The sequence below is a fragment of the Branchiostoma lanceolatum genome, chromosome 2 (assembly GCF_035083965.1).
Source record: "Branchiostoma lanceolatum isolate klBraLanc5 chromosome 2, klBraLanc5.hap2, whole genome shotgun sequence".
In the NCBI taxonomy this organism is placed as follows: Eukaryota; Metazoa; Chordata; class Leptocardii; order Amphioxiformes; family Branchiostomatidae; genus Branchiostoma; species Branchiostoma lanceolatum.
In genome coordinates this window covers 6872197-6884241 of record NC_089723.1, presented here as the reverse complement: position 1 = coordinate 6884241, position 12045 = coordinate 6872197, and the positions used below count along the sequence as shown (strand labels likewise).

The window sequence follows — 12045 nt, the reverse complement described above, 5'->3', positions numbered from 1 at the left end:
TGTATTCACCTCTAAACTTTGGTTTGCCGTGGTTTGTATCGTGTGCTTTTTTGCGCTTAATTCAGGCAGTAACCTTCCGCCATGTCGTCGGAGGAGGAGAAAGAGTCCCCGGAGAAAGAGTTCGCGTCCAACACGACTCTACACGGACTCAACAGGGTAGGTATTACATGGCGCTTGAAGTTAAATTAGAATTTATGCATTTATGCAAATTGGCATGCTTCATATGGTTCCTCAAATATTCAGATATACGTCTGAAACGTCTGACAGTTTTAAAATCTATCCAGTTGCTTAAGTAGTTCACTGCATGGATGTTTAACCTTCCTATAGACGTTTTCAGATAGCTTTTTGAATCGTTCAATCACGCATTTCTACAAGTCTTGCGTTCCAGTTGGTTACGTTTTGCTTCTTGATATCGGTTTTCCAGATTGTCATCGCCCCAAGCAACCAATTTCGGGGGTTGTGGGTACTCGTCATCATCGCCTCTTACACCGGCTTTGGATACATGTTTGGTTCCATGTACGTGTAATGGCTGTTGTTTAGCATGTCTATTGTACGTGGTTTATGTACGTGGTTTACGTACGTGGTTTTGATATATCTGTTCGATATTTTAGGATTAATGATCAATCTGTAGGTTTACTGCATATTTTGTAACGTAATTTCTTAAGCTTAGTATTGTGTTGAAAGCAGTAATACTGTCTATAAATGACGTAAGAAGAAGAAGAACTTGATAGCAACACATCATGCACGTCTCTTTGCTCAGTGTTTTCCTTCAGTATGTTTAAAGCATATTCTTCAACAATTTCCAGGATCCACAGCTATTTTACCTACGACACCATCACCGACACGAAGTTGGAGTTTTCCGATGAGTTACCCTTTCCAGCCCTCACGATCTGCAACATGAACAAGTACGGACATAATCTAACAGTTCTGTATCTCCATATGGTAACAAAGAATCTGTCTGAAAGATCTGGGAATCCCTATGCGTCTCAATGGAAACCCTTTCAGATGTTCCGGGGTTCTCTCCCCAGCAGGAATCGTTGACAAAAAGCAGCAGGCGACATGTTTTCCTGGTGAAATAATGAAACGAAGATGAAAATGCGTAAGCTAAATCTTATTATCTGTATCTGTATAGCCGGTATAACCGCCCATCGGCGTAACACACCAGCTTTCTTTCTTTCTTTCTTTCTTTCTTTCTTTCTTTCTTCTTCTTCTTCTTTCTTTCTTTCTTTCTTTATTTCTTTCTATCTCTCTTTCTCTCTTTCCTCCTTCCTTCCTTCCTTCCTTCCTTCCTTCCTTCCTTCCTTCCTTCCTTCCTTCCTTCCTTCCTTCCTTCCTTCCTTCCTTCCTTCCTTCCTTCCTTCCTTCCTTCCTTCCTTCCTTCCTTCCTTCCTTCCTTCCTCTATTGGTTGACAGGCAGTGCTTTCATGTGAGGTGGGAAGTTTGAATACTCATGACCTGGGCGCTTCCTTCTTCACTGCCAGGTTTGACGCCAGCAAACTGAAAGTGGCGGACTGGTACTACCTCTCCATGCTGCTGAACGGTGTCCAACTCAACGTTTCCTCGATCCTGGCCAGCGGCGTGCCGGCTGACGAAACCGTCAACTCAACTTCGAACTTCGCGGTACGTCCCGTCCATAAGCGTGCGATCGTTTAAGCCCCCCTCTCACTGGACCCGCGGCACGCTGGCGGCGTCGCTGCGTCCTAAACTAGATTTGTGTTACCCTTGGCTTTATAATGGGGATATCATTCAAAACGTACAAGTATGATTAAAATGACAACAAAACTCACAGAGCTTTAAAAATTCGTTTTTTGTCGATGAAATTATTTCAGTGCTTTGTCAATTCGTTCGGCCGAAGCGACGCCGCCAGCGTGCCACGGGTCCAGTGAGAGGGGGATTTAGTGGTTAGCAATCTCCTTTTCTAACCAAGGTCGTTGGTCGAGTTCATTCGAACTCGCTTCTGTTATATTGTGCTGTCTTAAGTGATGCCTGTGTCTTTGAGTGCATCCTTAATACGATGGCAAGGCACATGTTCTACCTTACTACTATGGCGAGCTCTTTGTCGAATGTGCTTTAACTTTGTGTTTCACCAGGACATAAGAATGGAAGATATCGTGTTGGAAAAAGGTTTTGACCTCTCAAAGGGCGTGCGCAGTTGCTTCTGGAAAGGCATCCCCTGCTCTTACATGGTAAGTAGAAAGGGGGCGCTTGCGTTATTTGGTAAAATGTCACATTGAGTGGTAGTTAAACTCTCTTGCAACTCTCTCAGAACTAGGGAAAAGGAAAAGAAAAGAAAGTGATCTCGAACCAGTTTAGCTCAAATGAACTCAATGAACAGATGAGCTAATCTTCCACTGGTCGTGACAGAGAAGACAGGCGCTATGTACAGTATTTACAGGTTCATTGTACCGGGGAAATTCCCCTAGCTCTTTTCGACAAGCACAATGAACAGTGGACCACGGCTTAACGTCCTGTCCTAAAGCCCCCGTCACAAATCAACAATTTAGCTCGGCCGACTCGTCCAAATGGCGAGCTCCAAATGGCGATTTTCGGGCGAAGTACGACCGACGTCCTGTCGATTCTACGGGCTTCGGGGGAATTTTCGGAGCTCGCCCGACGTTCGCGTGTCACTGGAAGCTGTGCTTAAATTCAGCGAGGCCTCGGCGACGATTTTTGAACTCGCACAGCTCGTCAACAGCTTGCCCGTAGCTCGCCCGAGCAACGCCCAGCGCTCGGCCAATATTCGGGCGGGCATCCGAGGATTTTAGACCCGATTTTTGGTCGGTCGGAGGTCGCCCGAACTCTTCGGCCTCTTGCGAGCCTCGCACGAGCTTTGTACAATAATCGCACGACCGTCGTCAGTGTTCCGGCCGACTCATGAAAAGTATGGCGTGCTTCGGGCGAGCGTTGTGCAGGTGTCGATGGCGGGCCTCGGCAAATTAATTTTGGCTGTTTGATAATCTCCTCCATCCGCTACGTTATGTTGTCTAAACTGTTTGCTTCCACTATACAATCCACCCCAGAACTTCACCCACTCCTTCAACTACTTCGGGAACTGCTACACTTTTAACGCCGACCCGATCAAACCGCTGATGCAGACCATGGAGGGATCCGGAAACGGTCTCATGGTTTTTCTCAACATTAGAGTGGTGAGTGACATTACTGTGAACACAGATTGTTAACAATGCTTAGTGAGAAACGCTACTGATAGAAGAGTATCACTTAAGCTATTGCATGCCTTAGTGACATAACTTAAGTCCGTAATTATGTATCCAGTAACATAAATCTATAGCTACCAATTGATAAAACAGAGGGTTTGAGATATCTTTAGTGCAGCATCTCATGTTATGCACATCTAAGATATACAAGAGTGCATTACACGGGGCGACATTGGGTTGGAGATCTGTTTGGATGTATCTTTCCAGGGTGCAGGCATTATATACCCTGGATTTTTATTAGTAGATGTTACCATTCTGGTTGCAAAGTTTTGTTTTTTGCGCACACCCCAGTTCTTCCACGGAAGTGCGCGACAAAAAAGTGACGAAAGGGTTTCGAGGGGCTGGGTTTGAGTTTAGATTTCTCATAATGTGCTTCGAACTGATATTAGATACTAGCATGGCTGAAAAGCGTATGAATTGGTGTGTTTTCGGTGAAAATTGCGTTTCGATCTGAGCCTTACTTCCGGATATCCATCCGCGTTGATGGTAAAATGTCCCTTGGCCCGAGATTGACCTTTGTTGCGTTCTGTGGGTCATGCTGACATGCATCGCGCAGTGGATGATTGAAGAAATCTAAGTACTAGAATTTTCTTTATAATTGGCTCGACTGTACGCTAGGTTTTTCTCTTTCTAACAACATCAGTCGTTTCTACCCAGAATTTTTTTCTACGAGTTTTATCCTACGCAAAAGTGCCAAAATTTGACTATCATTTTTGACGTGAAAATTATGTTTTTGTCTCCTGATTTACCAAAACTAGAGAGGCTTTCATCCCATACACAGTTGATTTACTTCGGAATACTTCCCTGGAAGAGACAGTACCTAGACTCGAGGGTGCGCAGCCTCCAATTGAAACCCCAAATAAACTGGGGTGTGCTCCCTTAAGTTCTAAACCCCTCTTTTCGACACCCTCGTCCCTTTACCGCGTTATCATGACTTATTTTTTTTCAAAGGACGACTACACGGAAAACTTCTTTGCCGGCGGCGTTTCTGAAATGGGGCTGAAGCTACTAGTACACGATCCAAAGGAGCCCGCCATTATGGACACAAAGGGCATCGCCCTCGCGCCGGGCAACCACGCTTTCATCGCCATTAAACGGACACTGGTGAGTCTTACGGCCGCAGAACTCAGTATTAATGGCCAACCCCCGTGGACAAAAGTAGGTCGGGTATGAGGTAGTGCGTCACATTGCTTGCAAAGGCCAAAGTTTTTCTCCTGTGCACGTTAGCACAAGTCAAGTCAAGTTTATTGCACAACAATTGCATCAGGTACAATGTACGGCAAATAACATGGAATATTAACAACTACAGACTATCTATACTAGTGCACTAACCTAACATCATTACTCGATACATAATATAATGGCGTGATATATTTCACGTTATGGCACGGCTTCTCTTTTGCATAGCATTATATATGAATTGGCTTAGGTAGACAGATACAGAGTCAGGACATGACAGAAGTACATTAAATATTTCTCTACTTGTTCCTTCTTACATGTAATCATCAGTCTTTTCCTTTCTTCATTATAAGATGGACATATCATAAGGAAATGGTATTCATCTTCAATATTTTCTTTGCAGGTGGGACACATTCTCTTTTCGGCTGGTATATCTTGTGACGACCCTTTTCCATTTCTAAGCAATGCGCACCAATTCTCAGCCTTGTTATGCCATTTGTAAAGGATTTGTTTTGAACTAGGCTGAAACTGTGGTGAATGGCAGAGGAATCCTTCAGGTTTGAGTTGGATTACGATGTTTGTTCGGTCAGCTTGAATTCGCGCCTGAATATTGTTACCGCCCGAGTACTATGAATCGGCTGCAGTACGGTGACCTCCGCTGGGGGTAATATCAAAGTGGCTTTTAAAAGAGAATGAGCCAGCAAATATATGCTCATTTTCACATATTTCGTAGATTGAACCTTGAAGTCAAACATAGTATAATTTGGCACACTAATTGTGCACCTTACTATACATTTTCAAGCGTCGAAGCTTCTCACTTTGGGATCCTTAACCATGTAAATCCCTATGGGCGAAATACTGTGGTCTCCAACCTTAAACATCGACTATAGGGGAGGGAACAGTTAATGGACTTGCGCAAAAAGCCCAGTCTGCATGTACAATTAATTTATTTATGTAATTTTTTTAAAGAATTTTTTTTTCCAAATCCAGAAAGAAATTGCGACCTAAATGACATTTGTTGTGGTATAGAATCACATATTTTGGAAATGAGTTTTCCCCTACTAGACCAGTGTTTCCCAGCTGCAGGGGTAAGGTCAGTGTTTGTTTACGTTCACACAGCTCTAGTGCGTTTAAATGCAGGAGTCGAATCCCGGCTATAGATGTCCTTAATGTCACTGCAATATAAGATACCAATTTGTTAAAGGCACCCAGAGCATTTTTGAGGCCTGAAAACTGGAAGTATTTTCGTTGCTGTTATCTTTATGAAATTGACATTTAATGCCACTGTTTACCACATTTGCGTGCGGATTTCTTATCAAAAGGCCTTAACAGTGGCACAAAAATTAGCTACATGGTGATCTTTTAGTTTCACGCGCCTAGTGTAAATAGACCGATACCATAGCCCCGCCCACCTCCGTCAAAACATAGAAATGCAAAATTAAAACAAAAAAATGCAAATATTTGACGGATGTGCAGTCACTCTCTCATTGGTTGAGCCGCTAATTGTGATGGACAGTCAGGATCAGTCTATTAGGGCTTGGATTTTCTATCAGTTCTTACCACAAAACGACATCGTATCTTTGCTCCTTTAATGTCGATATGTAATGGTATAGTGTTATTGAAACTTACTATGTGTAGGAATGACTAGACATTGGATTTATTTCAAGTTTCAAGCCTCATAATATGTTCTGGATGCCTTTAAGATATTCATGATTCTTTCTGGATTGAAATGGTCTGCCGATATCTTATTGCTATCCATCTATTCATTCTTCATTCTCAAGGACTGTACTTGTTCTAACGGAATCCTAGACTAAGCAAATGCCAAGGTTGTGTGTACAAAAAGACATATTCTAACCTTTCCTGCTCCATAGTATGAGAACCACGTGCCTCCGTGGGGGGTCTGCCAGGACCTGCAGCTGGAGTATTACGACACCTACACCTTACCTGCCTGTTACCTGGAGTGTAGGAGTAAACATATTGTGGCGAGCTGCAGCTGCCGACCATTCTACTTGCCAGGTATGCTATGCATAACGTAGATACATGGGTCTGGCCTAGGGGTGGGTACCGGTACCGTGTACCGGTACAAAACCGCTATTTCTTAATGGACCGGTCCAAAAAAACCGGTCCGTAAAAAATCAGTGGACCGGCCTATGGACTGATTAGAAAATTCATAGTACCAGGCGGCCACATAACTGGTCTAAGAAAATACAAAACAGCAGATTTAACTTCGTTTTCGAAGACGTTAGCTGTGAATTATACCTAGAAACACTTAAAGGAATAGTAAACAGACGGCGAGAAGAGTATAATTATAATTTTGAGACAAAGTGCAAACCTAAGAAATTATATCGTTCCAGACATGACGTTTGGAGACTTTTGCGTGTGTCTCGCTCTCCAAAATATGATGTACTGCGACACTACTATAACCAGGTACAGGTACAGGTCCGGACCTGGACCTGACCCTCTGGACCTGGACCTGGACCGGACCTGAATTGTTTGTACCGGTACCCACCCCTAGTCTGGCCCATGACACATGACATATACATAGCAAGTTTGAGCACATAATGAAATGTGACAACCCTGATGCATGGTATACATTGGGAAGTATATCAAAGAATGTCTAGACTCCTCCAATGATTGTAAAATCCCATTGTCATCCTCTACTACTAAACCATATTTTATAAGATAGACTAATTAGCCTAATAGAATGTTATCTATGTACCAGTGAATGCCATACTTAGTACCTTGTACAATTGTGCAATAAAGTTATCATAATGAGTTAGGACTCTCGTTTTGATTTACTGACTTACTTGACTTATGTCTTGACTAACTCGACTTATATATCTGTCTATTCGGGAACCACTGTAGCCGCCTAGAAGTTCTGTCTTGCATAGCCTTCCAAATGCCGTTAGCTGGTATACCGGTGTCTCTTTTAATTAGCATATCTAGGTATGTTAGGGGTGGTCTTCCTTGCCTTCTTCTCCCATGTGTTGGGGACCATAGCACTAAGTCGGCGATTCTAAGGCCACAGAAAGTAATTTTTATGGATGACATCAGCGCATCATTGATTTTCGCCTGATTTCGAAAAAACACACCAAAACTTCATAACCCTACGACGGTGGTCAACAAGCCAAAAATTGGCAAATATGTCGTAAACGTTGACAGTCTAAGGTGCTTCATTGCAAATGAATACCCAGTGTTGTTCCTGCCCATGATGGTATAACAAGCTGCTTTCTGCATTTGTTCTAGCAAGGACATTATATAAATAATGGGGGGGGGTCTACTTAATTGAGCTGTATACACAAGGTGTTTCATCGCATATAAATATGCCTCTGGCCTGTATCTTGTCTGACACTTTTCGTTATACCTGGTTTGTAAACTGCTTTTTAAGCAGAGTAACATGATGACTGTTTTGACTTGATTTGTCTTCAGGGACGGCGCCATCGTGCGACCCATCAACAATGTACACCTGTGGTAGCGACGTTTTAGGTGGGTGTGAAATTCAAAGGAATACCATAGGGTTACCCTTAACCCTATCCAGTCTGGGGGGGGGGCTAAAAGTGCCCGCGCCAACTTTGAAATCGTATTACTGCCGAACGATGTCTGCTAGGACAACCAAACTTGGTGACTTTTCCTAAAATTTTGTTGGCAACAATTTTATAATAATGGTTTAAGTTTATCATTTTTTCATGTTGCCATGGCAACGGGTTTCTGACTGGCATTTTATGCAAAAATCATTAATATTTTGAAAACAATGATATTTCTCGGGTTTTCTTGCACAACTACACTAGTTTTCCTTCATGTATAACATAACATGTAGTTAGATGTAACTTTCCTGATTTAATATTCATAATTCATGCTAATTTGATGACGTAATCAGCCAAAATCCAAGATGGCGGACTATATCACTATTTCAGGTATCAGCAGGCTTTTTCGCCCTTAAAATCGTCAATACCTGACATTTTCTTTATCAGAAACATTTAGATTAACGTTTTTAGTCTATTTTCAGCGTCCTTTGCGGTCATAAGTGGAAAAAAATGATTTTTAAAAATTTCAAAATGGCCGATCCAAGATGGCGGATCCCAAGGGATCGCTAACAACACATCACGCCATTCTATGACGTCATTTTGACGTCAACGTACCTACCATTGACGTTGTATGTCTTTGCATACCTTAAAATGAATAATACAAACCGTTTTGTTTAATTCCTTTAGAAATTACGGGAATTCCCTATTTAGGCAATAAAATCACATCGATGACGTCATAATTACGTCATATTACGTCATAACGTCACCAAAATTACAGGAATTATAAAACTTGTGAATATCACTCCCTACAAATTTGGTGATGATACATCATACCGTTCGGAAATTATGAGGGGGGGGGGGGCGAATCAGCCCCCCCCCCCCGTCCCAGATATACCAAAAAAGCCCAGTCTGGATAGGGTTAAGTGTTAAGGGTGATACATGCATGCACTTGTTTCCCACGATGGAAGAAAGCACCGCATTTTTCCAAGGGTTCGCAGAACACATGCTCATCAGTATAGACTCTTCTTTTAACTCAGAATTGAAGACACTTCTGCTGTCTTCTGCTTGTCCTACCGTCAGTTGATGTCATCCTCGTTTATTTTAAACAACCGCAAAACAACAATTTGTTAAGGCACAACTGAAGGGTGGCTGAGGAGTTTTGGGATGTTATTGAAAAATAAAACCCTTTATGAACCTTCCTCAACTTTGATTTGTTTTCAGGTAGTACGTTTTGGCAAGGTGATAATCTATGCAAATTGTTTGTATCATGATTACGTCATCAAGAGTTATATGGCCACGCCCATTTTTAGAAAAAAGGCTTTCCTTGGCTTGTACTTCGATGTTTATCAATATTACTTTGCAGGAATGTACATGATAGTAATACATCAAGGATTATGCGTCCCTATGTTTATATTTTTAAATGACGATTTTGGGCGAATTTTTATTGTTATTTCTTATCACAAATAACAATAAAAATTCGCCAAAAATCAAAAGGTTTTTTTTTAATATCATCCCAAAAATCCTCAGCCACCCTTCAGTTGTACCTGAAAAGAATACCTGTGTTATTAGCCTAAAGCAAATGTAAGTCATCTAACGTTAACATAACATAACATAGCATAACATAGTGTTCGGATAGGAGGCATAATGCCCATAAGATCCGCGTCTTAAGCTAAAAGTTCGGAGTTTGTGATTAGAGTTTATGTTGGGCTGGGCGAGTACTCCAGTCCCCTCCAGTGGTTGTCCAGTTTTGACTTGAAGGTGTTCACAGTTTCGGCAGCTACAACATCCGCGGGGAGGCTGTTCCATGAGTTGACAGACCTGACACTGAAGCAGTTCGACCTGGCCGGCTTCTTAGCTTGAGGTTTGACCATCTTGTATGGGTGGCCTCTGGTGCGTCTGTCAACATTGAAGTTGAACAGGCGGTTTGGGTTGACACGGTCAAATCATTTCACGAACTTGAACACCTGTATCATGTCACCTCTCTTACGGCGGTGTTCAAGGGTTGGAAGTTTGAGGCGGCGTAGTTAACGTTAGTCTTCGTCGTCTTCATTCTCGCAGCGCAGGTGACCCGAGGGGAGTTGGAGTGTAACTGCCCTGTACCCTGCAGTATGACCAAGTATAGCACCTCTGTGTCCTACGCGGGGTGGCCCAACAGAAGCACACGGGACAACATCGTCGCAAATCACGGGAGAGACCCAGCTTACATGGCGTGAGTTTGCAACAAAGTTCACATCTCGGTGACCAGAACTTTTACTGTTACCAAGTCTAAGTATCCACAACAATATCATCTACTTGAGGCATGCAGATATATCGACAAATTTCACCGACTCGAAAGAAAAAAAAAACCACCTACCCGCCGAATATGATTTAACACAGCTTTCTATTGGAGACACCATTGTTTAGCTATTACCGCTCGCGTACTCTTACCACTCTCGTGCTCAAAGCACGCGTGCTCGCGCCAGATTGAGCTCTCGCGAGAGCAGGTTCAAAATGGCGCCAAAGTTTGGAGAGGGCCGGGGTCTATTGAAATCATTGGTGGATGATTGAGAAATCACATTGGAGATGCACATTGACGACCGATAAATGTGAGACCATTGTAAATTGGTTAATGATTTTCAAAATAAATGAAAGTGGATGGGACTTGAATATTTGATATTAAGTTTATGCCTAGTAGCCCAAAACTAGAGGATGAGAGGGACATCTTCTTTAAAGGGACAGTGCAGAGTTGTCCTTTGCTTAATATCTGTTGCCTGTTTTAGTGCAAACGGTGTTGTCTTCAGCGTGTACTACGAGGAGCTGAACTACCAGAAAATCAGGCAGCTCAAAGCCATGGACGGAGGACAGCTTGCAAGTACGTATAAAGTGACGACGTTTCTTGATCACCACAATTGAGGTTCCTACAATCTTTCTGAATCTTAAATGAAATAGCTATCAACTTCTTTCTTGGCTATTTTTCTAAGCCGTATTGCAATTTATCTTTTAACCATGCCTGACCCGTGTCCTTAAACAGAGAAAAGTTATAGAATTGCAGTCATCCAAAACGTTTTAGAATAATGTTTATATGTTTATTTCAGGTCAATAATTTGTGAATTTGACTTTTTCTATTTAGTTCATAGCAATTTTCCTGTCCTGCTGTAGCCATCATCCCCAATTACTCTTGCTAGTCAGTTTGTGAAGGCATTTGCATTGTAGGATAATGTACGTGCCCCCCTCCCCACCCTGCAGGTAACATCGGAGGGATGATGGGCCTGTTCATAGGAGCCAGCCTGCTGACCCTCCTGGAGGTGTGGGAGTACTTGTGGCAGCGGCTCAAGGGATTACTCGGCCAAAATAGGCGTCCCAAAACCTTACAGGTCCAAGCTACGCCTGACGACCAAAACGGGGGCATCCACAACGGAGCTTTCTACAAATGAATATTGATTTGCTTTTAGTCTGGAATAAGAGACAGAATTACCGCATGCACAACCTCCACTAGATCGACTAGAATGGAGAAGAGCATCCTACTACTGGCTGTTAAATACATTGTTTGCTTTGAAATCTAGATGAAACGACAATATATAACCTTCTTAACGTGATTTCTGATAATTTTATTGGTTTCAACTAACGTTTATTAATCTGAAAAATCTGGATTTTCCTGTTACCTTTCAGTTCTTAGGTTTTTGTGCTTTGATTTAGTATACTGGTTGACGATACATAATGATAAGTGATTGATTGTTCCAGTTTGGATAGAGGAGAACTACTAGTTTTTATTCTCCCCTAGCCTGCACATCGCTTTGTTGTATTACCACTTTCTTGGAACAACAATAAACGACGGTGGTAAATTCACAAAGAGATTGTTTGGTATTTCAGCAATGAGGAAAGGCAGTAGTGGGGCACAGAAACACTTTAAGTAACGAAACTTGTGTTGAGTACTATGGTCTAATCGCAAGCAATTCTTCCTCTTAACCACAAGGTTGCAGGCTTGTCCCCCTCCCTCTAAATTTTGATTGGCGCGCTACTTAAACAGGTTGTACGCCTTCATTGGTGATGACGTACTTGGCTGTCGATCGGTCTAGTCTTGAAGAACGGCACTTTTGGCACGTCGATATTAAAACCTTGAGTCGAGGTTCACCAAGGTTTACAATGGT

General features: G+C 42.4%; 2 protein-coding genes across 3 annotated transcripts; both read left to right on the top strand.

The window, feature by feature from the left end:
* The first annotated feature begins 81 nt into the window (after window positions 1–81).
* LOC136426571 (acid-sensing ion channel 5-like) lies at window positions 82–2272 on the top strand. The gene is made up of 6 exons (XM_066415234.1): window positions 82–156; window positions 425–516; window positions 807–905; window positions 1482–1620; window positions 2091–2186; window positions 2267–2272. The coding sequence occupies exons 1-6, from the start codon at window positions 82–84 to the stop codon at window positions 2270–2272; spliced, it is 507 nt and encodes a 168-aa protein (XP_066271331.1).
* A 3959-nt stretch (window positions 2273–6231) lies between these two features.
* LOC136427291 (acid-sensing ion channel 1C-like) lies at window positions 6232–11670 on the top strand. Of its 2 annotated transcripts, none has more exons than XM_066416103.1 (5): window positions 6232–6410; window positions 7824–7880; window positions 9982–10127; window positions 10678–10769; window positions 11144–11670. In XM_066416103.1, the coding sequence occupies exons 3-5, from the start codon at window positions 10027–10029 to the stop codon at window positions 11329–11331; spliced, it is 381 nt and encodes a 126-aa protein (XP_066272200.1). In that variant the 5' UTR covers window positions 6232–6410; window positions 7824–7880; window positions 9982–10026; the 3' UTR covers window positions 11332–11670. The 2 variants fall into 2 exon arrangements, with proteins under 2 accessions (XP_066272200.1, XP_066272199.1); XM_066416102.1 differs by having other exon boundaries at window positions 9977–10127.
* Window positions 11671–12045: the final 375 nt, after the last annotated feature.

Excerpts from the sequence above, each read along its gene's own strand:
- LOC136426571 (XM_066415234.1), top strand. The coding sequence starts at position 82 with ATGTCGTCGGAGGAGGAGAAAGAGTCCCCGGAGAAAGAGTTCGCGTCC. Across the intron at positions 906-1,481 it reads ACGATCTGCAACATGAACAA|GTTTGACGCCAGCAAACTGA; the intron begins GTACGGACATAA and ends CTTCACTGCCAG. Across the intron at positions 1,621-2,090 it reads ACTCAACTTCGAACTTCGCG|GACATAAGAATGGAAGATAT; the intron begins GTACGTCCCGTC and ends GTGTTTCACCAG.
- LOC136427291 (XM_066416102.1), top strand. The coding sequence starts at position 7,853 with ATGTACACCTGTGGTAGCGACGTTTTAG. Across the intron at positions 7,881-9,976 it reads CTGTGGTAGCGACGTTTTAG|CGCAGGTGACCCGAGGGGAG; the intron begins GTGGGTGTGAAA and ends TCATTCTCGCAG. Across the intron at positions 10,770-11,143 it reads GGACGGAGGACAGCTTGCAA|GTAACATCGGAGGGATGATG; the intron begins GTACGTATAAAG and ends CCCACCCTGCAG.